Genomic DNA, 26,761 nt, shown 5'->3' with positions numbered 1-26,761 from the left:
CCATTCACCTGCTGTTGGACATCTCGATTGCTTCTAAGTTTTGGCTGTTATGAATAAAGCTCCTATAAACATCTGTGTGCAGGGTTTTATGTGGACATAGGTTTGCAACTCCCATGGGTAAATACCAAGGAGGGATTCCTGGATGGTAAGAAATGTTTAGTAAGAAACTGCCAGGCTGTCTTCCCAAGTGTTGCATTCCCACCCACAGTGAGTGAGGGTTCCTGTCCCTCCACATCCTCTGATATTTGGGATCATCAGTGTTGGGGATTTGGGCCATTCAAGTAGGTAAATAGTGGTATCTCGTTTTTATTTGTATCTTCCTGACAACATAGGATGGGGAGCAGCTTTTCATATGCTTATTTGCCCTCTGCCTATCTTCTCTGATGGGGTGTATTTTGGGCAACTGTCCTTTATCAGATGTGTCTTTTGAAAATATTTCCTCCCAGTCTGTCTCTTGACAGTGTCTTTTTGCAGAGCAGAATGTTTTAATTTTCATGAAGTCCAGTTTACGAATTCTTTCTTTCATGGTTCGTGCTGTGCCTTTGGTGCTGTCTCTAAAAAGTCGTTGCCATACCCCAGGTCATCTAGAGTTTCTCCCATGTGGTCTTCTGGGAGTTTAATGGCTTTGCATTTTACATTTAGGGCTATGATCCATTTCGAGTTAGGTTTTTAAGGGTGGAAAGTCTAGGTCTAGAGTCATCTTTTTTTTTTTGCATGGATGTCCGGTTGTTCCAGCACCACTGGTGGAAAACCTGTCCTTGCTCCATTGTATTGCCTTTGCTTCTTTGTCAAAGATCAGTCAACTATATTGATGCGGGTCTACTTTGGGGTTCCCTATTCTGTTCCAGTCATCTGTCTGTTCTTTCACCACTACTACACTATCTTGGTTATTATAGCTTCGTAGTAAGACTTGAAGTAGGGTTGTGTCAATCCTCCAATTTTGTTCTACTCCTTCAATTTCGTGTTGGCTATTCTGGGTCTCTGGGTCCTCTTTTTTTTAAGAGTGTAAAGGGACGGGGGTGTCCTGAGACCAAAAAGTTTGACAACTGCTGTTGTAGAGAAAGATGGATACACAGATGAATGTATTAAATTCTTTTGTTAGGAAAGAGGATCGAATGTAGCAGAAGGGAACATTTTACTGCCCTGTTTTAGGAGCTGAGCAAGCCTGTTGCGTTAGGACATATCTCTGAGAGTCTAAATTTAGATGCTGTGTGACAGAGACATGAGCCTGGTCTCAGAGAGAATCCTAGAGGGGCGTCAACATGAATCGTTGTCATCCCTTGGGACCAGAGAAGCCAGGGCCGATGAAGGAGGTTTGGAGTTGGTGTTTCTGTTTCTCTGAGAGAAAGGTGAGTCTTGGGTATTAGGATTGGCGTGTGAGTCAAGTGCGGTGCCTCTTCGTCTTCACAGTTAAGACTCGTTCACTCTCAAGAGTAAACCAGGTTGGAAGGGGAGCAATCACATCTTGTACTATTCACCTACCCACCTTGATGTTCTTCAGGAAACATATGCAGAGAGGAAAAGGGGGGGCTTCAGTCTCAAACCCTGGGATTAAAAAAAAAAAAAATCCCCTGTTCCGCGGGTCTCCTCCAGAGAGAAAGCTTTCTTTGCTGAAAGAGGCCAGTTGCTTTCTCTGCTCCAGTTTGCAGCCGCACCCCAGAGTCAGCCCTCTCCAGCACTGGGGGAGGTCGGCAGCTGACACGAGCGGGGCTGGGGGCTGGATGGTGCCCATCTCCCGCCTGCACTGTCAGGCCACGCAGCTGCTCTCAGGCCCAGCTGACCTCATCAGCTGCAGGAGATTCTTGAGGGATCCCAAGCACAAGCCAAAGCAAGCAAGCCTGAAGGCCAAGGCTTCCTGTTCCCTAACCACGTGGAAGGATGTCACTGCCAGGGACCACACTCGATTGCCTCCCATCCTTTAGCCACTTGCCAGACACCCTGAAAACACCACTCCTGGCCGTGTGCCCAAAGCAACAGCATTCCTACTGGGGAGGCAGGGCTGTTGTTAACCTGGGGAAACTTCAGAGGGTCTGGGGAGGTCCAGAGATCAGGTGTCTGTGCTGTTTTATGCGGAGAAGGTCTAGACTTTTCATCAGATTTCAAAGATGGGGAAAGTCCTTCCTTATAAGAAAGTAAAGAATCACTGTGTTAACAGGCAACACTAGTTAGAGCCGTCCTGTTGCAGATTTGTCAGAGTCCATTCAATCAGATTAATTCAACAAATAGTTGATTTGTTCTCCATGCTTGGCTCGGAGCTGAGGGCTAGAGAAGCAACAATGAGTAAGACCAGATGGGATTTGTGTGTCACTGAAGCACACAGTTATAGATCAAATACACAAACGCATGTCTAATTTAAAATCAGAGTTCCGAATCTGGTTCTATGATAGATATAACAGTGGATGTTTAGTTTTTGTTTTTGTGTACTTGTTTATTTTTGAACGGGTACTATATTCATGTTCAAAAATTCAAAAGGATTATAGAGTGAAACACCACTCCATCCCCCCAACCCCCACCCCTGCCACCCACCTACCATTATCCCTCAGCCACTCCCTAGAGGCCATGCATGCTTCATAGGCATGAGTGGGTGTTCTGCTGTTCAATGGGGTGGAGGAAGGGGAGTGGGGAAGAGAAAGCTTACCTGAGGATATGACATTTGAAATCTGAATCATGAATGTGAAGTGAAGAAGACTGGAAGAGGCTAGGGGAAGCATTCTATGTAGAGGCAATAGCTTATGCAAAGGCCCTGTGGCAGGAGACAGCTTGATGTATTAGAAGAATGAAAAGAAAGCCTGTATGGCTCGAGTGCAGAAAGCGAGGGGAGGAGAGCTCTGGGGTGCTGCTGGGTGGAGAGGATACAGTCTCATCGCTCTCTTAGCATTGTGGACTTTCCCCTAAGAACCTGGGAAGCCACTGAACAATGAGGGGAGGTAACCTTCAATCACACTTGCATTTTGAAAATGTTGCCCTGGCTATACCATGGAGAATGGATTGGAGGGGAAAGCAGTTAACGTGCTTATTTAGTTCAGGTGAGAAATGATGGGGTTTGATGGTGGTGATGTATCTATATATATTGCAAGAAGTGTATTGGTATACAAGGTGCTTCCAAAAAATGTTAACAAAACGTTTGTTTCCATTCTCTCAACTCAGTGGAAGAAAATTGCATACAAGAGTCTGCTTAGAATGTAGTTAACACCTGGCCACACTGACAGGATAATTTAGCATCCTGTAAGAGGCCGATGGGCAAAAGTCCGAAGTCTCATAAAATCTTGCTAGAAGTGTTCTGGTCCAGGGGCGCCTGGGTGGCACAGCAGTTAAGCGTCTGCCTTCGGCTCAGGGCGTGATCCCAGAGTTCTGGGATCGAGCCCCACATCAGGCTCCTCCGCTGGGAGCCTGCTTCTTCCTCTCCCACTCCCCCTGCTTGTGTTCCCTCTCTCGCTGGCTGTCTCTATCTCTGTCGAATAAATAAACAAAATCTTTTAAAAAAAAAAGAAGTGTTCTGGTCCAGCCTCCTGCCTGAGCACCCCAAAGACATCTCCCCTGTGCAGGAGCCCTCCAGTGGCCGGAGGTTGTTACTGTTTGTTACCAAGTCCTCATGAAATGGCCACGGGGGTGATGTGCACTAATTAGGAAACAGTGGTTTTGGTCTCTGCACACTCAATTTTCCTTCTCTTCTCCTGACTCCCCTCCCCCCACCCCCGCAGAATGGCTTATTCTGAGGAGCAAGGAGGTGTCCCGTGTGGTTTCATCCGCCAGAATTCCGGCAACTCCATCTCCTTGGACTTTGAGCCCGACACAGAGTACCGGTTTGTGGAGCCATTAGAAGAGCGCTACAAGTGTGCCTTCTGCCACTCCGTGCTGCACAACCCCCACCAGACGGGCTGCGGGCACCGCTTCTGCCAGCACTGCATCCTGTCCCTGAGGTGAGCGCGCAGGGCCCGCAGCTCTGCTCACAAGCAGACGGGGGTGTTCCTGGGACCCAAGTGTCCAGAGCGGCCACTCAGCTTGGTAGCTTTGGAATTGCTGTGGTTGGCCACAGAACCATGGACACGAGGAGGGGCTCTCCGGAAGCCCTTCTCTGAGAGCCTGAGGAATCATGTTCTTTTTTTTTTTTTTTTTTTTTTGCCACTCACTGATTGATAGTCACCTACCCCCCAACTTTTTTTTTTTAAATCAAGTGTAATGAACATACAGTGTTCTGTTAGTTTCAGGTGTGCAATGTAATGATTCAAGAATTCTATACATGACTTGGGGCTCACGACATCACCTTTTCTTAAAATGTAGACCACGCCTGCCTTGCACGGGAGCGCCAACCTTGACGCCCCGTCTGTGTTGGGAAGGACCCGACTTTCACAGGATCTTCGTGACAGTTGCTCTGACTTTTCCCTGCCTTAAGACAGAGGTGGTGTCACATCCTCACCTCAGTGGGCGCACTGTAAAACCTGGGTCCTGCCCTTTAGAAGGGGAGACCAGGAGAGATGTGGAAGCAGGCTTTGGGGGCTTATTTAGGGCAGTAAACAAGCTGTCTCCTACCAAGCTTGAAAATGAGGTTATTACAGCACATTCTCATTCATTCATGGGTTTGTCCATTCAGCACCTGTGTGTTCCAGGCATCTTATTAAACTAAGCTCTAGGGCACGGAGAGGAAGAGCTGGAGGTCCAGTGTGGAACAGGACCCAGTCTCTGCCCTCTAGAATGCTCCAGCCTAGTGAAGGAGACAGATTGTGGTACAGGGTGATAAGCCCTGGCAGAGGACATCGAACTCTGTCTGGGGAACTTACTATTTGACCTGCATCCTGGGGAATGAACAGGAGTTTTTCAGCAGACTGGGGAGGTGCTGAAGCTGCAATGAGGGCACGGGGGAGAGATACAACCCTTCTTGGGGGAGGGAGCGCAGGAGGGAAGACAGGGCCTGGCCTGTTCAGGGGGAGCTCGAAGGGATCAAGCATGGCGGGAGTGCTGGGGATGCTCTCGGAAGAGCTGTTGAGGTCAACTCTTAATTCTGCTCTATTTTTATTTTTCTCGCCAGAGAATTAAATGCAGTTCCACTCTGTCCTGTAGATAAGGAGGTTATCAGATCTCAGGAGGTAAGAAAATCCCCACTTTGGTTTAGTAGTTTGCTGGGTGATGGAGAAGCCAGTGTTCTGGGCTGAATTGGACAGAGGGGTTGGAGCAGTAGAGCGGGACAGGGGGCCCTTTCTTAGAGTCCACATTCTTCTGCTGTGGGGTCAGGTCAAACCCCACTCCTATCGTTGTTTCAGAGGCTTGTTTGGGGCTTTATTGACGCCCCCTCCCCCCCCCGCCCAGTTTCTCCTCTGCTCTCTCCGTACCCCCTTCCTACACCAGCTCCGGGTGTACTGAGTTGCTTGGAGAAATGAAACATCCTGGTTCTTGGAATTCACTTTCTCTTCGCGTCAATTTCTAAAACTTCCTTCTATTATGATTATGTCTAACAATAGCTTTATTGAGATATAATTCATCTGCCACTGAATTTGCCTTCAAAGTGTATGTGTTTCTTGGGTATACACTCAGGAGTGGGATTCCTGGGTCATGTGGTAATTCTGTTTAGGGTCATAATGGTCACTGTACGTGTAACATTCTGAGGAACTGTCAGACTATTTTCCAAAGGAGCTGCACCATTTTACATTCTATCCAGCAGGGTGTGAGAGTTCTAATGTCTCTAGATCCTTGCCAAAAGTTGTTACTGTCCGTCTTTATTATTATTATTATTTTTTAAAGATTTTATTTATTTATTTGAGAGAGAGTAAGCGAGATAGAGAGAGAGAGAGCATAGCAGGGGCAGAGGGAGAGAGGGAGAGAGAGAAGCAGACTCCCCACTGAGCAGGGAGCCCCGATGCAGGGCTCAATCCCAGGACCCTGGGATCATGACCCGAGCCAAAGGCAGACTTTTAACCGACTGAGCCACACAGGCACCCCTACTGTCCTGATTATTGTCTTTCCAGAGGGTACCTGTTTTGATTTGCATTTCTCTGATGACTAATGATATGGAGCATCTCTTCATGTATTTGTCCATTTGTATATCTTCGGGTAGAAATGCCTATTTAATTTCTTTGCCCATTTTTAAGTGGATTAATTGTCTTTTATTGATGAGTTCTGAGAGCTCTTTAATATATTCTAGATACAAGGCTCTTATCAGATATATGATTTGCAAATATTTCTCTCCCATTCTGTGGGTTGTCTCTTCACTCTCTTGGTGGTGTCCTTTGAAGCATGAAAGCTTTTCATTTTGATGAGGTCTTACTTGTCTTCTGTTTGTTTTGGTTGCTTGTTCCTTTAGTGTTGCATCTAAGAAACTGTTACCTAATCTGAAGATTTTCTCCCTTAAAACTTCCTTTTGGTGGGGGAGAGGGGCGGAGGGAGAGAGAGAATCTTAGGCAGGCTCCACACTCAGTGCAGAGCCTGACCTGGAGCTCGATCTCACAACCCTGAGATTATGACCTGAGCTGAAATCGAGAATTGGATGCTTAACCAACAGAGCCACCCAGGCACCCCACCCTTAAAACTTCCTTTTAAGCTCAGTTTTCTTCCTTTACAATTCTGTTACAGGGCGTCTAAGCGTCACCCCCTCCAGGAATCTCCCTGAGCACCTAGTCTGATGTATAAGCTCCTACTCTATGCTCTTTTTTTTTTCCAAGACTTTTTATTTATTTATTTGTCAGAGAGAGAGAGAGAGAGAGAGCATGAGTGGGGGGGCGGGGAGAGGGAGAAGCAGGCTCCCTGATGAGCAGAGCCATGGGACTCCATATGCCAGGACCCTGGGATCATGACCTGAGCTGAAGGCAGACGCATAACCAACGAAGCCACCCAGGCACCCCTCCTTCTCTACGCTCTTACGTTGTGTTTTGCAAATGCCTAGCAGAGGACAGTGCTGTGTTTGTCTGGGCCTCACCCACTCGATCAGGGGTTGGCATACTACAACATGAGATTTGTTGGGACAAATCCAGCCTGCCACCTGTTTTCGTATGGCCTGTGAGCTAAGAATGGTTTTCCTGTATATCATTGAAAAAAATCCAAAGAAGGGTACACGGGAGTTCTGTACTATTTTTGCAACTTCTCTTGAGTCTTTGAGCGATTTCAAAACAAAAACTTATTTTAAAAATCAGAAGAAGAATAATGTTTTGTAACACATGAAAATTACACAAAATTTACATTTCAGTGTCCATTAATAATGCCTTATTGGAACACAGCCGTATATGTCAATTTAACTATTGTGTACAGCAGAGCTGAATAGTTGCAAAAGAAAAGGTTGCATCGTGGCCTGCAAAGCTGAAAATACTATCTGACCCTTTATGGAGAAAGTTTGCCAACCCCTGGTGTGCACTGAAATAGCAAGTCAGCACAGCCTCAGTGACATGACCTGATGACTAATACAAACTTTTACACTATGACAGGAAGCTGAAAGCATCACCCTCCTCCACAGCCCACCTTCTGACCTTTGAGCGTACGAGGTCAAGTCACTGTGAGATTCTCCTGCAGCCTACTGCATTGAGCATTGAATTTCCTGACTTGAATGTTTAGGGTAGCCTGTCGGAAAAATGTATCTGAGAAAGCCTCTTCTTTTATGGTGCTGAATCTGATATTTCCATTCCAACCATTGTCTGGAAGTTTCCACCTGACTTTTGAGATGTATTTGAAGACCAAATTAATAATAGTTTCACTCACATTGCTCTGAAGCTTTGAAGTGTATGAGACCTATTATGTCTTTTCTCTTAGGTGTTCAAAGACAACTGCTGCAAAAGGGAAGTCCTCAATTTATATGTGTATTGCAAAAATGCTCCTGGATGTAATGCCAAGATTATTCTGGGACGATTCCAGGTCGGTATTACTCATGACCAATATTTGCCTTTGTCATTTTTTCCAGTGACATGTACTGAACACCTTTATGTGACAGTTCCTGGGCTAAGCGTGGTATGGGGTTCATTGGGTTGCTCTCAGAGAATTCCTGTCTAGCAATATAGTTGGCTACCATACAGCACCCCAAAGGCTAAGGTGCGAGCGAAGAGGTCCATTTCGTTTGGAACACATGGAGGGCGTACTATCTGTGCTAGACCTAAATTGTGGGTTAGGGGTCATTGATCCAAAAGAGAAGATGTGGGACATGTGGGGCAAAAGGACATGTCATTTGTGGGGAACTGTGAAGGATTTGGGGTAGCCACGGTGGGAGCCATGGCAGTCTGCAGGAAGACGTGATTGCAAGGATCCCTGCCCGAAAGTATTGGCAGGTGGTGGGTGGGTGGTTCCAGAAGCTATGGGCTGTGGCCTGTTAGTTTATGATCTGAAGCATAGAATGCAGACCAGATCAGAGCTAGGATGTGGTTTAAAGGTGAAGCACTGGTATGAGCTGCAAACTCATGAGGTGTAGGGGGAGCGAAGGGGAGTTACTTTCACATGAAACTGCCCTACCTGGTTCTTCCATCCAGCTGGGGAAGCAGGAAGCTTGGTAAATGCCAAACTGGAAATAGGGCAGTGGGGCTCTGCCATGGCAGGCCCATATCAGGTAGATCACACTGTGCAGGAATAAGAAGCAGGCGTCTCTAGCTTCCAGAGAATGGCTTGGAGGCTGCTGAAATTTTCCTCTCCCACCCACACATTTTGGAACACATTTCAGGTGATTCAGCCTTTTCTCCCCCTTGCCTCCAAACCCCCCAGGCACTGAGCTTTTAAACGTGTAAACGCTTTCCCTGTTAACCCCAGGACTTTTCTGGAGGTTCACCAAACCTTCTAGAACTTTCTTATGTTTTTATAGCCAGGCCCTAGAGCAGAGCCTCTTTTCCAACTTTGTTGTCACGAAGCCTGAGCAGGAAATGAGGCTCAAATGGACCAGCCATCAGCTTTTGTGACCAGATCATCAGCTTCCAGAGAACAGTGGCTGGTTTCTTTTCACCTGTTTCTTCCGTGTTTCCCCTCGTTCCTGCCCCCCACCCGCACCCTGGCTTGCATAGTGAGGTGTAGGTTCCCCCTGGTAGTGGAATCGTGTTGAGTGTTGACTGTTTTGGTGAGAGTGGAGGGGTGGCATTAGCGAATTCTGGAGAAGATATGGATTTCAGTGGTCACTCTTTGTTTCTTATAAATAGAGGCAAAGGAGAGTAGCTATAATATTTATTTATCTCCTGCAGAAAAACTGGTTGCTTTTTCTTTCCTGTAGGAAAGGGCTCAGCAAACTGTTCTGTCAAGAGCCAATTAGTAAAATGTTTAGGCTTTGCGGGCCATACAGTCTCTTTATCCACTGCTCAACTCAGCCCTTCCCTTTCAGAGGGAAACCAGCACCCCCGACCCCCCACGGTATGTAAACAAGTAGATGGGTGGCTGTTCTCCAGAAAAAACTTATTTACAAAACAAGTAACAGGCCAGCTGTGTTTTAGGGGATCGCGCAGGGGATGGACTCACTAGGGTTTTGATGACTTGTTAGCATCGCAATAACTTGCAGTGATCAGAGGTTTTATTAATGTATGCCTCCTGCTTTTAAAAGTCTATACCCAGAAGATACTGGAACGAGCACTGTCCATGTCATCATTGTCACTATTCTGGTGAAGCCCATTTTTTGACCACAGCCTGACCATTCCCAGCTTCTCTTGGGCCTGGGATCCTGTATTTCTTCCGTCTGCTTTTCTTGACCACTCTGGAACAGCTCCCACTCCCTCCCCCCCTTCTTCTCTTCAATCCTTTCCCTTCCTTCCTGCACTTAGGACATGCCCTGCTTTTCTTCTCTCTTTCCCCTCCGTCCTAGCTTTTGCCATCTGCTGTGCAGAGATTAGTACTTGGTGCCAGGGGTGCAAAAAGAAATTAAAAATGTCTTTGAAGAACAGATAAATCATTCGCAAGCCTAAGGAAAATGTTCAGGAACTAACCTGAGAATCTGAGCTAATAGATAATCTGAAACAGACTCAACGTGCTTCCTTCTCCAGCCATCGCCCCTGTCCTCCTAACTCCTATCAAACAAGGCTGCCTGGCGCGGCCTCGGTCTGCCCTGCTGACCCCGCCCCCCGTGTCCTCTCTCCCTCTCCAGGCTTCCAGCTGGCTCCCCCTCCCACTGCCCTGGTTAGTGGGGCCCACTGGCCTGTTTTTTCTGTTGCAGGACCACCTCCAACAGTGCCTGTTTCAAGCTGTGCAGTGTTCTAATGAGAACTGTCAGGAGCTAGTCCTTCGGAAAGATCTGAAAGAACATTTGAGTGCACATTGCCATTTTCGAGAGGAAAAATGCCTTTATTGCAAAAAAGATGTGGTAGTAATCAATCTACAGGTAAAAAAACCCAAACAAACAAACAACGAATAGTCTTTATGGGACTAAATTCTACGTGAGCCGTCACACTGAATCAGGACATTCCTGAATTTATTTTTGTACAGAAATAGGTCCAAAGAATTATCTGAAAGTTCTGTAAAAAGCTAAAAACCTTCTTGTTGGTAGGATTCTACTTATTTATCATTGGCAGAAGCATTGTTTGAGCACCTACTGAGTGTGAGTGTGCAAGGAGCAATGCTGGGTGCTGGGTCACAAAGAGGTGACGATACTGTGCCCTCAGGGTGCTATGATCTAATTGGAGTGGCAGGTCATAGGAGAGAAAGAGAGCATGGGGTACCTTTTACATGTACCGGAGGAGCCATACTGCTGTCTCCCAGAATCTGCCCTCTGTGAGTCCTGTGCCCTCTGACCTTCTTTTGGAATAGTTGGAAAATTGAATTGAATTCATGGGAAGGAAGTGGCCATCTTTAGTCCTTTTTGGAACTAGGCTGTACCTTCCTGTAGAGGGTAAGCCACACAACACAGACCCCCAGAGACATGCATCAGCACTCTGAGGCCATAGAAAGGAACCCTGGGAAGCAAAGATTGGCTCTGTTTCATCACCCTTTCTCTGTTTCAGAATCATGAGGAAAACTTGTGTCCCGAGTACCCAGTATCTTGTCCTAACAAGTGTTTGCAGATTATTCCAAGAACTGAGGTAACTGTAAATGATTCTCTGAGTAGATTTTATGTAAGATAAAGGTTTAGTAACCAATGTGGTGTGTGTTTGATCACATCCCACCAGCTGAGGCCCAGGGTTTAAAGAACACCCACGATAACCACGTCTCTGTGTCCCCTTCCCTTTTCCCTGAGAGTTTTTCTCCGTTTTTACCGTAGCTCTCTCTCCACCAGGCCTCAGCATGGCTTTTCCCATTCTGTTCCCTCCCTCCTTCCCAAGCCACCCTGGGGTTCCCTGCGTGCTACACTTCTCTCAGGGAGCTGGAGACTGGTGATGAATTTCGGTAGCATGAGGCCGTCTGTTTCATAGGTGGATGAACACCTTGCTGTGTGTCCTGAAGGTGAACAAGACTGTCCTTTTAAGCACTATGGCTGTGCTGTAAAGGTATGGGATGCCTTTTTGTTTCTGCCTCTACATTCCACTGTGTAATTTATATAGCAGGTTTATTTTACTCTTTGATCCCATTCAGGATGCAGAAGGACATTCACTTTGGAAGAACTTTAAGGCTGGCAATGTTATTAGTCAGGGTTCTCCAGAGAAGCAGAATCAATAGGAGATACATATCTACATGTAGATACATAGATGGAAATTTATTTTAAGAAATTAGCTTATGTGATTGAGAGGTCTGGCGAATTGGATTATTTGCAGGGTAGACCAGCAGGCTGGAGTTTCTGTGTGATAGTCTTGAGGAAAAGTGCTTCTTCTTCAGGAAACCTTATTTTTTGCTCACTAGGCCTTCAGCTGGTCGAATGAAGCCCTACCAAACGATGGGGGGTTATCTGCTTTACTTAAAGTCAACTGATCGTAAACGTTTATCATATCTACAAAATACCTTCATGGCAACATCTAGATTAGTGTTGACCGAACAACTGGGCACCGTAGCCCAGCTAAGCTGAGACATAAAATTAACCATCATGGTAATTTCTCTAATTTGGACTCCACTGCCTCTACCAGATTCTGAGACTTTCTGGAGTGATTCCTCTGATGATTATAAATGTTGGTTTTCTGGTACCCCTGGTCTATCACGAAGTATTTTGAAACAGAATTGATTTGAAATCATATTTTAAAGTGTATTTTATTACCTATTAAAAACCTTAAAAATATTAGTCAATAAATTGTATAAAATAAATTAAAAAGAGAAGAAAAGAAAGTTTGAGTCCTACCTCAGTTTAATACATTTCAATGAATCAAAGTTTTACGCATTAAGATATATCATGCGCTGTATTATTTCACACTTTCTGTACATCTAAAATTACTCCAAATAAAAAGTTTATTTTAAAAAGATCATAAAAATACTAGAAGAAAAGTTGAGTGAATTTTTTTTTTATTCTTGAAATAAAGGTCTTAGATGACTAACACAAAACCAGAAGCTATAACTTTGATGTTTAACCACAATTATTTGAAACTTTTATATGATTTTTTAAAATACCATAAATAAAGTCACATGGCAAACCACAAACTGGAAGTAAATATCTCCAGTATATGACAAGGCAAAAAGGGTATTTTCCTTAATATATAAAAACTGTTACATGTAAATAGTTTATCCAACTTAATAGAAAAGAGGCAATGGAATATATGAGTAGTTCCAGAAAAAAATTCAATTGACTAATAGATGTAAAAAAAAAAAAAAGACATTCCATCTCACTCCTAAATAAATGTAAATTATAACAAGAAATAAAACTTTCACCATCAAACTGACGAAGATTAATACAGTTTATAATACCCAAATTTTTTGAGGGCAGTTTGGTTATATTTATGAAAAGTGAGGGGTGTTTGGCTGGCTCAGTCAATGGAGCATATGACTCTTGATCTCAGGGTTGTAAGTTCAAGCCCCATCCATGCTGGGCATACAGGTTACTTAAAAAAATAAATAAATAAAATAAAAATGTCTTCATTAAAAAAAAAAAGTGAATCCACGCATTGACCTTATAACTCTATTGCTAGGAGTTTCTCACTCTTTTATAAGTATGCAATGATTACGCACATATACAAACACACTCACACAAAGATGTTTATATAGCAAAATGAAACAAAAAGCTAAAAACCTGAAAGCCCATCACTAAAGTGCTGACTATATAATTGTATATATTTATATTTGGGAATACCATGCATCTGATAAAAAGAATAAGGTACATATTTTTAAAAATTGAATATGGTTATGATCTCATTGAGTTAAAAATGTGTATATATCTTTGCTGAGTCTGGTGAGTGAGAGATTGGGGAATTGGGGGTGGAGATGGAGGGAAGGGGACTTTTGCTTTTCATTCTGTTTCTTGCTGTTTTGTTTGACATAAGCATACATTTCTCTTATTTTAAAAACCTATCTGAAAAAAAATGTATATTGTGAGAAGCCTTTTAAAAAAAATCAGTGAAGAGTCCATACATTTTCACATACCAAGCCAGTGATTATCTTGGCTGTAAAACAGATAGGGTTTACCATTTTAGTGCATGAAATACAGAATTGCTTTCCAGCTCTGAGAGAAATCTTCACAGTCGGGCCGTCCACTAGAACTCTCCTCAGTACCAAAGCGGAGGATGAGATTTGTTCTCTGGAAGAGGAACCAATCCAAAACTGAAGGGAAATTGATGATAAATGTATGCTTAGGTCCACAGATCACCCAGAACACCTAACATTTGCTTTTACTGGTAATATAGGCAGTTTGTGATTCAGTATTTTAATGATTAGGGAAGAAGTGACCCTTTATTCTTGCAAACATATTATTTGATTTTGAGGGCAACAAATTTGCGTGGGATGGAATTACCATCAGGTTGTGTACCTTTGGCCTTTGATAGAAGGCAGCATGGAATTGGGTGCTTGGTAGGAGAGAGAACTCAACTAGGCTTGACCCTGATCTGAAGCTAACCCACCAAGGAGATAGGTTTTATGTGGGACTAGTTGAGAAACGATAACTACACTTAACCCCACAATCCTAGATTCCCAGTGCACAGAAGGAAATCCGCTTTGAGAATTTTGACAGACTTAAAATGGTCGCATACTGTATGGTGACTAACATAATATAATAAAAAAACATTTAAAAAAAAGAAATTCAGAATGAAAAAAATAAAATAAAATGGTCGCATGGGCACCTTAAAATCCTGGAACTGGAAAAGGGACCAGGAGGGGCTCTTTTTCCCTACAACCCACCTTTAGACCAGTAAGCAAAGTTGTTACAGCTCTGCGTTAGCGGAATATCCCACCACCACCTTCATTTTTTAAGCCTTTCAACAACCTGACTTCCTTTCCTCTTCCCTTTGAAGGATAAACGGGGGAACCTGCAGGAGCATGAGCATTCTGCCTTACGGGACCACATGCTTCTGGTTTTAGAAAAGAACTTTCAGTTAGAAGAACAGGTAAATATTCAAGGGTTCACGTGTAAAGGGAGGCAGCACCCTTGCTGGGATTGGTAACTGTTGGTATTTTTACATTCTCCTCTGTTTCAGTACAAGTCGACTGGAGGTAGGTGTTTTTCTACTAAGCGGCCGGGCAGACTCATAGGATTATAGAATATTAGAACTGGAAGGTGCCTTTGAGATCTTTGGGTCCAACCCTCTCATTCATCCGATGAAGTGACTAAGCTCAAAGAAATTCTGGTGTGTTTGTAAGTTGTAAGTGGCAGAATGGAACCTCAAACCCATGTCCCCTGATTCTCAGTCCAGTGCTCGGCACGAAATACCATACTGCCTCTCTGCAGCCTAACCACACGCCTTCTGGTTAATATTTGGCACCTGGTAGGTGATAAGTAGGCGTTTGATGTTTTTGAATTAGACCAGTGTTACTCTGAAACGACAGTTGATTATCTGTTCTAGGCATTATGGGTTTTATATATTTTGCAGTAAGTCTTAGAAGTCGGAGAAGCTTTGCTGCCTGATACATGCCTACATACCTCTTTATTTCACTGAGTTGGGATTATCAAGTGAAATTGTGTGTGCAAATGCCTGCCACAATCCCCAGAATATTCGTCATGGACCTCAATAAGTGCTGATTCTGTTGAGTAGTTATTATAAAAGTTAATTATTCTGTTAGAACATCTCAGAGGATCAGACTTCTCAAACCCATTGTATGATGTCTGGTTCCATATTAAAGGAGGTATATGAGTTTCAAGGTGAGATCCTGGAGAAAATTGGAAAGACCAGTTAACCTGTAACTTTGGTAGAGGGCACGCTGCCTGGTAACCATTCCCAAGCTCTTTCTGTACCACTCGCCTCATCCACCCAGCCATTCATTCGTTCAACAAACACCTGCCATATGTCAGGTTGGAGGTTAGTTGCTAGGGGCTCTGAGTGAAGGAGGACACGGCTTCTGCCCTTGAAGAACGTATGAAAATGCAAAGAGAGACGTTGCTGTGCCCTGGGACATGCTGGGGCTCAGTCTGGGGTACAGAGGCTGCAGCAGCTTCCTCGGCGGGGGTTGGGGAAGGCTCTTCAAGGTAGCACATGTGAGCTTCGCTTTGAAGGAAGAGATTTGTCAGCCTGAATGTTGTAGCAAGAGGACGTTTCAGAAGAGGAGAGCTCCTGCCAGGACAGGGAGGCATGAGGGAGGCTGACGGTTCAAGGAACAGGGGTTTTGGGGTGGTGAGGCTGCTGAGTGCGAGACAGGGGAGAGCTGATGAATGGTATGCTGGATCCACACTGCCACCGCCTTCCATGTAAGCTAAAAAGTTGTGGATACTGTACATTCAATTATTTTTTTTTATTCATTCATATTCTGCCTTGTTTCAGAAAGGATTTAAAGGCCAAAGATAGAACTAATGTTTGTCAGTAATAGGGAGCTAATAATGGAGGTTTTTGAAATAGGAAAATACAGGTTTCCCCCACTATGGGAAAGTAGAACGATCCTATGAAACCTTTCATAAGCTGAAGGGGCGTAAAGCAAAGAAGCAGTCACCATTTCATAAAAGCGAAAATCCTCTTTGACTTCTTTTGGTTAGTGAAAACAGGTACTAACATAGGTCTTTCATAAAAGCAAAGTGGCATTAGGTGAACTTCGGGATACTGGGGGCAGGTGGAGACCAGTACGTGGTCAGCTAATGGTTTGTTTGGCTTTAAAAAGTAAGACAACCGCAGGGCACCTGGGTGACTCAGTCGGTTCAGCGTCTGCCTTCGGCTCAGGTCATGATCCCAGGTCCTGGGATCGAGCCCCACATTGGGCTCCCAGCACGGTGGGGAGTCTGCTTCTCCCTCTTCCTCTGCCCCTTCCCCTCACCCTGCTCGTGCTCTCTCTCTCTCTCAAATAAATAAACAAAATTTAAAATCTTAAAAAAAAAAAGACAGCTGGTGGAAGCATAGAAGACAGATAGACGGAGAGGAGAGCGTGAGAGACGGGGGCGGGGGGGGGGGGACAAGGCAGAAGGATGTTGCGCTAACCTAGACGATGTAGCCGGAGAGCCTGGCCACGGATGGCTGAGGGCTCCGGAGCCGGAACGCCTGGTTTCAAGACCTGGCTCCACACTTGCCATGTATGGGTTTGGACAAGCTACTTCACCTCTCTTTTCCCCATTTCCTCATTCATAAATGGGGTTGTGGTGAGGCTTAAATGAGGGAATCGGTTTAAACTCTTAGCAGAGCGCCAGCATGACAAGCCGCTCAGTATTAGGGGAAGGCAAGATACTGGAGCCTGCGGTGCCGGCGGTGCTGGAGAAGGCCAGCCGAGGCTGTGTCTGTGGGGATGGAGAGGGCACTGAGAGAGGTCGGGACTGCAAGCTGTAAGTCGAGAAGGCAGAGGACAGTTACTGCCTGAGATGGGCACTAAGGAACAGGAGCAGGAGCAGAGGAGAGCAGAGGAGAGGGTGGGGAGAGGAGACACCGAGGTTTGCTTTTGATCAGGGAGATAGGTCTGNNNAGGTGGAAGTCAGCTCTCAGGGTCTAAATGGAAGATTCTGGGGCCGGAGAGCACATTTATAAAACATGTATCAAATGTCCCCTGGGTGCCAGGCTTTGGGGCTGGAGAAATGAGTGAAATGTAGCCTCAACAATGGAGTGGAGGAAAAAGACCAAAACAACCCCAGGAAGCAGTAAGAGTAATGAGGGCAAGTGAAATGCTAGAGCGAGGTCGGGGTCTTGGAACTTGAGAGAGGACCTACGTTGTTGGTACTGGTAAGGAGATATTTCTGAGAGAAAGTGCCCTTGAGTGGAAGCTGAAAAATTGTTGGTTTCTGGATGGAGAAGGAAGCATCTGAGAGAGCAGGACCCAAGGGACAATAGAAGAGTGTAGTCTTGCTGGGCACACGTGGGATGTGGATGGGCAGGAGGCTGAGAAGGTAGCCAGGGGCAGATCACACAGGGCCCTGTAGGGTCTGTAAAAGAAGGCCACTGAGGATGGTTAAGGAAGGCGGGAGGTGACAAGACCAGATTTCTCTCTTCATGTTACTCTGGTTACAGCATGGAGGATAAATTAGAGGAAAACAAGACTAAAGAAAGGGAGAGCATCATTCATTCATACAGTCACTCAACAAGTATTTATCACACATGCCAGACACCAGGCCAGTTCTGGGGTTACTGTGGATTGTGGGACCCGCGTCCCAGTTCCCAAAGAGCTTCCCTTCTGGCGGGAGTGCGAGGCACGGTGTAGGACCAGTTGGGAAGCTGTGGGTCCAGCCCGAGTGAGAAATAATGAAGGCTAAAACAGGTGTTGAGATGAAATGAGATGAAATGAGAAGTGGATGTAAGAGTCGTGTTTGTTTTGTTGTGTGTCAGGAGTTAAAGTTGCTGAGTATGGATGATTGAACAGATGAGGGGATAAGAGAAGAGCGATCCAGGCTCACACGAAGGCTTTTGGTTACTTCCCTCAAATACATTACGGATTCGAAGAGCATAACGTGTTTTGCCTACCACTTGCTAAGCTAGCTGTGTTCTGGGCAGGTGACTTAAGCTTTCTGCCTCTGTTTCTTTGTCTGTGAAATGGGACTGATAATCACACCCAACTCATGGGGTTCTTTGAGGATTAAAAGAGCTAATGAATATGAGGGTATGACAGACATTCAGCAAATTTCAGCTGTTACTGCTGATACGGTGCAGATAGTATCTATGATGGTATGGTGATCAGTACTCTGCGGTTGTTACTCAGTGCGTGCTGAATGAATGAAGAGAACCAGTTCAGTAAATTTAGTCAAGTGATATCACAATGGTTAGATGGACCCTCGTAGCAGGTTAAGTATAGAAAAGGCTGACAAGAAATCTGTGGATCTGGTTTTTTTGAAGTATCTGCAAATATTATATAGGAACCTACTGGTAAATATTTTCCTAGAAATGTATATATATATGTATATATTTTTCTAGAAATGTTTTCTAACTTGCAATATTTTCCTAGGGCTATATTTACATTATTTTAACTTGTATACGTGCATTTAAATGATCTCATTCACCTTCCTGTTACTAGATTTCTGATTTATATAAGAGCCTAGAGCAGAAAGAAAGTAAAATCCAGCAGCTAGCAGAAACTGTAAAGAAATTCGAAAAGGAGTTCAAGCAGTTTGCACAGCTGTTTGGCAAAAATGGAAGCTTCCTCTCAAACATCCAGGTGAGAAATGGCCTCTCTACTCATAGCCAAGGTTTTCCTTATAACTTCTTCAGTGGAGAGAATTTCAAATGTAAAGAAAAGCTCCAAGAATAAGATAGTGCTTAAAAATACCTGTGTATTCACCCAGATTCACCCATTGTCAGTATTTTGTCCCATCTCTCTCTCCATCTCACTGGTGCTGTATGTGTGGGTGTGTGTTCTTTCCGAACCATTTGAGAGTAAGCTGTATATATTAGGCCCCTTTACCCCTACAAACTTCAGTATGTATTTCATAAGAATAAAAATCTTCTTTTACATAACCCCAACATTTAACAATGTCAGTAAATTTAATATTGATACAATACTTTTATACAGTATATGGCAATTGGGGTTGTAATTAATGTTGGGCCAATATTAGTCCCTTGATGTCTGCTTCATTGAGAGTATCTATAGTTCTGCATTTTGCAGTCAACAAAGTGAAACTATTAATTCCCTTGGGAAGAAAATGCTTTAAGCAACACTAAACTATAGCAAAAATTACTTTGCAAATCATGAATGTTAAATAACCATAAACACATTTCTAATGAATTATGTCTTTATTGTAGTTACAAAATTTATAGTGAAAAAGATTTTAAGACCTGTGGCACGGGTAGTATTTTTGAAATGTAGACTCTCCCAGAAAAATGCAGGCCGTATAATTTCCATACTTGGTCAGCATACTGTGTGTGTGTGTGTGTGTGTGTGTGTGTGTGTGTGTAGAAAAAAAGGACATAAAAAAAAAGGAAAGGAAGGAAGGAAGGAAGGAAGGAAGGAAGGAAGGAAGGAAGGAAGAGAAAGAAAGAAAGAAAGAGAGAGAGAGAGAGAAAGAAAGAAAGAAAGAAAGAAAGAAAGAAAGAAAGAAAGAAAGAAAAAAAGGAAATCCATCATATGTTACTATCTCAGTTTTGACCTTTTTCTAACAGAAACCTGTCAGAGGTAAGGTACTGAAGGGTAAAGGTGAGGAGTAATATAGGCCTAGGTTTATTTAATCTCTTCCATCTAAGGCGAGCAATCAAAAGTTCAGGCCTTACCTCAGGGCACTTCTGTACCATCTTAGTGCTCAGGCCAGAGCGGTGGGCCAACTCCCAGCTCATTCTCGGTCTTCTACCAGAGCAGGAGTGGATCCGGAGAGTAGCCCCTGAGAAGGAAGTTGTAAGGGAAGAGGAGAGACAACAGGAGAACAGAAATATAAAGATAGGTTAGAGAACCAAATGGAGAGAAATTGAGGGAGGAGTAAAAGTCAGATGAAGAGAAGTTCAAAGACTTGGAACAGGAGCTGGGATCGGGAGGAGGAGGAGGAAGATATTATTAGATGGGTCATCTCTCTGTGATCCTTACCGAATTTTCTCTTCTGGACTGTCCCTTTTCCATCTCATTAATTGTTTAATTAAATGTGAAATGTTTGAGTCGAAAAAATTCAATCTCAGTGAATTACTAAGATAGTAACAATATATTTTTTTTGATGTCATGATCCATGTTGTACTGAAAGGTTCTCGCCAGTCACATTGACAAATCTGCTTGGCTAGAAACTCAAGTGCGCCAGTTGTTACAAACGGCCAACCAGCAGCAAAATAAATTCGACCTGAGGCCTTTGGTGGAAGCGATTGATACAGTGAAACAGAAAATTACCCTGTTAGAAACCAATGATCAAAGACTGGGTATGTCTCATATTTTACTTCTCTTTTGATGATTCTCTTGTCTCTTTTGATGATTCTGTTGTCTGGCCAAATGGAGAGTAGCAGCTGTCCAGGATAAACAATGGTCGAATCTGGTATTTGTGAAACAGAACAGCGTGAGATATTGGCCACTCGGGGGGAGAAGTGATGGAGGGCGATGAGCAGGGGCTGGAACAGGCAAGGGGTGGAAATGGGCCAGGAAATTCCAGAAAACAGGGAGTGGTGGATTTTAAGGAGAGTGGAAGATAATGAGAAAGCGAAGAGAGAGAAGTGGCATAAACATTGTTTAAGTACAGAAAAATATAAAAGGTTTGGCTCTTTAAAAGCATTCCAGTTATTAAATAATGGGGCTCACCTTGCTAATGCACACTAGTTCAATGCGTGTGTCTTCCCTGCACTTTGATCAGTTTCAGTTCAAGAGTTCGCATTCGGGTTTCCTTGGTGCTACTCTTGCCAAGACACGAGAGTCAGTAATTATTAATACAAATGGTCCATTGGTGGACATTGAATTCAGTTCATTTTTAGGATGTCAGAATTTTATTGGTTCTGTTCCGATATCAAAATTCCACTTTGGGCAAATTCTAAAGACAGCTCTAAGGCCTATGGAATCTTTTTTTTTTTTTTTCTTTGCAGTTGTTCTGGAAGGGGAGACTAACAAACACGATGCCCACATTAATATCCATAAAGCCCAACTGAATAAAAACGAAGAGCGATTTAAGCTGCTGGAAGGGGCCTGCTATAACGGAAAGCTCATCTGGAAGGTGACAGACTATAAGATGAAGAAGAGGGAGGCGCTGGACGGGCACACGCTGTCCATCTTCAGCCAGCCTTTCTATACCAGCCGGTGCGGCTACCGGCTCTGTGCTAGAGCGTACCTGAACGGGGATGGGTCCGGGAAGGGGACCCACCTGTCGCTGTACTTCGTGGTGATGCGAGGGGAGTTCGACTCCCTGTTGCAGTGGCCGTTCAGGCAGAGGGTGACCCTGATGCTTTTGGACCAGAGTGGTAAAAAGAACCACATCATGGAGACCTTCAAGGCTGACCCCAGCAGCAGTAGCTTTAAAAGACCTGATGGGGAGATGAACATTGCGTCTGGCTGCCCCCGCTTCGTGGCCCACTCCACTTTGGAGAATGCCAAGAACACCTACATTAAAGATGACACCGTGTTCCTGAAAGTGGCTGTGGATTTAACTGACCTAGAGGACCTCTAGTCCCTGTGTCTGGGGTGATGAAGGGCTTGTTGGGTCCAGAACCATGGAGGAGGACACCTGTGATTAGCATATGGACTGACTTTGAGCTCAGTACACATTTGTAGCTGGCTTTTTGCCCCTGATGTTTGAAGTCAGTGTAAAACTTCTCAAGTGCTATCTTCTTTTTACATCTTACTCTGTCCCAGTTTGAAACTTAAAACACTTAGACTATCCTCTCATTATTTATATTTTTATATCTCTTAAAAGATGTTAAGTTTCTTGAAAGCAAGGTCTGGGGCCTATCTCTTTTACTGGTGCTTGGCATAGTGTCTCAGGGTAGGCACTGTGTGAAATGTTATTGAGGACACACAGGAAGAATTGAAAACGCTTCAGCATTTTAGTATTTGGCCTGCTGATTCTAGACCTAACCGTAAGCCTGCAAAAGCCATCTTTCAAGATAGGCTGTCCCAATTACATAGCAGGGTACTGTGATTTCAAAGACAATATGCCCAGTTTGGACCAGACTTTTTTTGGTCAAATGCTAAATTTGTAGAAATTACTATATCTCTAAATATTTTCATTAAAAATCACTAGTGGTCAGCAAGCACATTAGAACTGGTGTATTGAGAAAGATTTTCATTCTTCCCGTTGAAGTAAACAGGAAATATTGTGGTGTGTGTGTGTGTGTGTGTGTGTGTGTGTGTGTGTGTGTAGAGAGATAAAGTATATACATATATATATGTATGTATAAGGGGATATAGCCATCCAACTAAAGTTTGTATTTTATTAGGTTCAACCCCTGTGAAGAAAACTATTTTCATACATCAGGGAAGGTCAAATAGTAACAATTTCATGAGTCAATTTAGTAAATATATGTGTACCTGTATATGTATACATCTAGCTTTAAGGTATTTTGGTAATAATAGTAAGTTAATGGGAGGATGGGCAGAATTTAGCATGTGACGGAGAAAATGTCATTCATGGATAAGAGAAATTTAAAACCTAGGGAGAACACCATTTTTAGTCCTATGGTATCAAAAGTAGTCCCATCCCAAACTGATTATGAAAAGCAGTATCTCCTATTCTTTTTGAGAGAACTTTTGAATTCACAAATTGTTATGAAAATGGGCATTTATATAAACTTGTGACTTTTCTTATCAAAGTTGTAAGTACTTTGTGAAAACAGAGATGATTCTATTCTTATGCATCTATCTGTGTGGGTCTCTATACAAGGGTGTTTATATAAGTCGAAATGAGTCCTTCTGATTGTTGTTAAGCCTGAGCTGATCAAAAAAAGTACCCAGTTTTCCAAGCCCTCCTTCCTTGTTATGCAACTGAGTGTTCACTCACACTCAAGCTGGCTGCCTTGAGTGTGTAAGGGCAAAGTGCCATGGGCTGAGAGCCACTTAATGCAGCTCCCTCAGGTGACGACCATTAACCTTACAAATTTGAACAGTTGAATCTGATAGAAGAGACATGATTTTCATACCAGTGGCTTCTGGAATAATGGGAACTTCCTTAATCTCTTCGGTGAAAATTTTCAAGATGCTGAAGACTCATAGTGCAGAAATCATGCCAAAGGCTTAAAGTCAAAGAAGTAAGTTCACAGTGGACACATACTAAAGAACCACACCGTAGCCCCTGGTGAACGCGGGTACAACCGATGGTCGACAGACTGAGCTCACACCAATGCCGATCACACAGCCAGACCGCCTGGTTCTGCGTGTTTGTTTTCAGTGTTTTTAATCCGGTCCAACTCCTTGGGAGTCGAAGTTCATATTGTTGTCACTAGTTTGAAGGAGCTTGTATGGAAAACATTTTAAAGTGAATTTATCAAAATACTGGTTTGGTTTTGTGTTCTAACCAGCTTCTCTACATAAAAAGCTTCAGTCGTGGCATGGTTTGCTTACGAGCTCAGAGTCCCTTCATCATTAAAACAGTGATCATGGAACAAGGTATTCCAGAGGAAAAAGCACTCCTTTCTCCAAAATAAGAGTTGTGATTTTTGTTTTAAAGAAGTGGATCCATGTAGACTATTTTTCCTCTTTTATGATCAGAGTAGGTATTTTTATTCTATATCAGAAATATATAAAGATTTTATTTTTTAAGTAATCTCTCCACCCAACATGGGGCTCGAACTCACAACCCCAAGATCAAGAGTCACATGCTCTACGACTAAGCCAGCCAGGCACCCCTATATCAGAAATATTTAAATTTTTATCTCTATCTTGGTCTGATTTAAATTCCTAATGAAAACAATACACTAGGCATAAAAGGAAGTTAAAAACCTCGAGAAAGGTATGTACAGGATTAAAGTAGGGTGGAAAGGTGGGGTACATATCAATGCATATGAACAGATCTGAATTCTGACCCCTGATGTCCAAGTTTGGTTTTTCAGAGAGACAGGAGATAGTTAAAGCCAGTTTCCAGGTCACAGTGACAGTCTTGTATGCAAGCAAACAGAACGGAGAGCCACACGCCCTTTGTGTGGTTCCTTGGACACTCAGTCTAACTACCTCTTTTCTCTTAGAAAGTGGTGGGAGACATGGGTCTTAACTCTACGTAAGAATTCTGGACCGGAGATAAAGCTTTGATGGACGCACAGGAGGGAGCCCAGGTGGGGAAATCACCTGGGAACACCACATTTTAGGAAAGGAGGAAGAGGAGCCAGCAAAGCATTTGGAGAAGGAATGGTCGGAGGGAAAAGACGTACCAAGAGAGGTGGGAAGGCAAATGAATGTCAGGAGGGCCAGATGCCCCCCTGAAAACAGCAGTTCCTCCCAGTGCACCCCACAGCCAACTCTTAAACTCAGGGTCCCCTCCGTCCGTGCTGCTCCCTCCTCAGGAGCATCTCTGCGTCTCTGCCCCTGACCTGCCGTAAGCTGCAGCCTCAAATATCCAAGTACCTGCTGCACGTCTCGTCTTCGAAGTCCCGAAGGTACTTTAAAGTCCACCTCAGAACTGGCCATCTTCTGGCTCTCCCCACCACTGCCAATCCGTGGCTCTTCCCATTTATTCTACCCCAGCTGATGACCTCATCCTCCAAGCCAGAAGTCTGGAGACTATTCTAGATTCCTCCCTCCCTTTCGCCATCCAGTCACCCACCCGGTACTGCCAATTTGACCTCCAAGTAATTTCTTGATCCCTGCAAACTCTCCCTACTCCCCACTACTGCCCTGTTTGAAGGCCTACATTTTTTGCTACACAGCTTGTTTTATTTTTCTCTTTCGCTGCTGTCACATCTAACCTCACACTGCCACCCAGTAATCTCTTTAAAATGAAAATCTGAGAACGATTCCTCACTCCACCCACTGTGGCTGCATCACCCATAGGACAAAGCTCAGCTTCCTTGGCATGGCATATAAGGCCCGCCATGCCTGCCTCCTGCCGGTCCCCCTACGTCACCTTTAGCGGTGTCCCTGCAAGCTGACTGGCATTTCTCTGTGCTGGTGCTGCACTTCTAACTAGAATGCTCTTCTCCATCCTTACCTCTTTCTTTCCATGGTGAATTCTTTCTGTTTAAGATTCTGCCCTGGCCTCCTCTTCTCCAGGATGCCTTCCCAAACTCCTTACTCACTGCTCCTCCCTCCTCCCCGCTGCCGGCCCTTCACTAAGCCAAGCGCTCCTGCTCTGTACTGTGTACTTCCTTCTCTGTACTTCAGTTGCTGGACTCTTCTTTTTTTCCAGAAAACAGATGTTAATTGGCTATGTGTTTGTCAGATTTTTCCGTTAGGCACAAATAGAACAGATATTGTCCCTGTCTTTGTAAAATTTATAATCTGGAGGTCAGACACACGTGGTGAGCCAGTGAGCCTCAATGTGTAAATGTTCTCAGCCTCCTCGGTCTCTCAACTTCTTCCCCCTGTTCTGTGAGAAAGATGGATGTCTCAGACCAGTTCTGAATGTCTGTGATGCAGGATAAGGGAACAGGCAGGAAACACTTGAAGAGAGAGCCCTAGGGGCAAAATTTATGAAGAAATGCTAAATCAATGCACAGGAGGATTGAGGGGAATGAACAAAGAGAGAAAAGGGAACGCGAACCAGTGAGAACAGATGGAAATTCTGACTGGAGCCCCTGTAATAATTTTTTCTTCCAAGAGACCCATGTTAAAGGCTGAAATACATTTTAAAATTATTTTTGGCTGCTTGAGTGACACTTATTTGAATGCACCTCCACTTGGAGACTAGACTCTGGTGCCAGGATTTATAAGGCATTTGAGCCAATGGACAACAATAGAAGTTGTGGCAAATGCCTTGAAGAAGATGACGGAGCCCGGTCAAAGAATACGGGGCTGGGCTGGGGAGAGTATGTGTATACTTAGGGCTGTCAGGGAAGGCCTTTTGCTGAGGTGACATGATATTTAGTGTTCACATGACAGGTTCTCTGAATGTGCAGCACTTTTGAACACCCTCCAATACCCGAGGAGTTTCCTGTGAGAAGACCTGCCCCCTGGACCCCCTTTGCAGCACAGGCAGGGGTGACCTAGGCATGGTCACACACCACTTCAACTTGAAAGATGAAGTTGGACAGATTCAACTCATTTGTTGCAAGAACGATTTGCAAGACGAAGAAGAAAACGTGCCAAACTCTGCCTACCCAGTGGGGAGGGAGCCGAGCGTCCCAGAGGGAGAGCCCTGAGTTTTGAAGCGTGTGTTTGTGGAAGTTGTGTTGGTGTCAAGCGTCGGCAGGAGCAGTGGGTTCTCACTGGAGCCGCTGGCATGTTTGGGCGTTGCGGCACCTACATGTGGCTTCTGGTCTTCCTGGAGACTCTGTGGGCTATGCAATGTTGATAAAGTCCCTTTCTCAGCCGGAGTGCTTTCTGTTGTCTGTAACTAAGAACCTGACTGAGTCAAGATGAGACCTGAAAGATGAGTCAGCCGTGATGAGTCAGCGCAGGTGGGATGAAAATTCTAGGCAGAGGGCACCAAGGAATGAGAGAGTTGGTTTAAGGAACCAAGGGTAGCCTGTGTGGTTAGAGTCACCAGAAGAGGGGAGACTGGCACTTGATGAGAGTAGAGGGGAGGCAGGGCCCAGAGTGTAGTGTTAAAGTCATAGTCAGGAGACTGTGGTTTGTGTAAAGTGTAATGGAAGTGGAAATCATTTTGGCAGGAGAATACGTGATCTGATGAATGTGTTCTGAAACTGCTCTGTGTGGAACATGGGTAAGAAGGTGACAAGAGAGGAGATGGGAACAGTATTAAAGTTGTGTCATACTGCAATTGTGTTTCTGTGCCTGGATCCTTACTAAATCATGAATCCTTGAAGCCAAAACCCATGCTAATTCAAGTGCGTAGAAGGTGTTTATTTTATTAAACTGAATAGTATAGATACAATAATGCATTATCTTTATAACAAATCTGCTAGGCAGGTATTATGTCCCTTTC

At 44.2% G+C, this 26,761-nt stretch overlaps 1 protein-coding gene across 5 annotated transcripts in view; it reads left to right on the top strand.

Moving 5' to 3' along the window:
* TRAF5 (TNF receptor associated factor 5) overlaps positions 1–22,694 on the top strand; it is a 43,651-nt gene extending 20,957 nt beyond the window's left edge. For all 5 annotated transcript variants that reach the window (XM_040636370.1, XM_040636372.1, XM_008701179.2 and 2 more), the window contains exons 2-11: positions 3,702–3,920; positions 5,027–5,084; positions 7,732–7,833; positions 10,094–10,258; positions 10,878–10,955; positions 11,286–11,360; positions 14,235–14,327; positions 18,352–18,492; positions 20,000–20,168; positions 20,820–22,694. In XM_040636370.1, coding sequence (XP_040492304.1) covers positions 3,703–3,920; positions 5,027–5,084; positions 7,732–7,833; positions 10,094–10,258; positions 10,878–10,955; positions 11,286–11,360; positions 14,235–14,327; positions 18,352–18,492; positions 20,000–20,168; positions 20,820–21,397 — 1,677 coding nt within the window. In that variant the 5' untranslated portion in view covers position 3,702 and the 3' untranslated portion in view covers positions 21,398–22,694. The remainder of the gene's footprint in view (positions 1–3,701; positions 3,921–5,026; positions 5,085–7,731; positions 7,834–10,093; positions 10,259–10,877; positions 10,956–11,285; positions 11,361–14,234; positions 14,328–18,351; positions 18,493–19,999; positions 20,169–20,819) is intronic.
* Positions 22,695–26,761: the final 4,067 nt, after the last annotated feature.

This window comes from Ursus maritimus, unplaced genomic scaffold, assembly GCF_017311325.1.
Source record: "Ursus maritimus isolate PB19 unplaced genomic scaffold, ASM1731132v1 scaffold_2, whole genome shotgun sequence".
NCBI classification, from domain to species: domain Eukaryota; kingdom Metazoa; phylum Chordata; class Mammalia; order Carnivora; family Ursidae; genus Ursus; species Ursus maritimus.
This window is presented reverse-complemented; position numbering and strand designations above follow the sequence as displayed.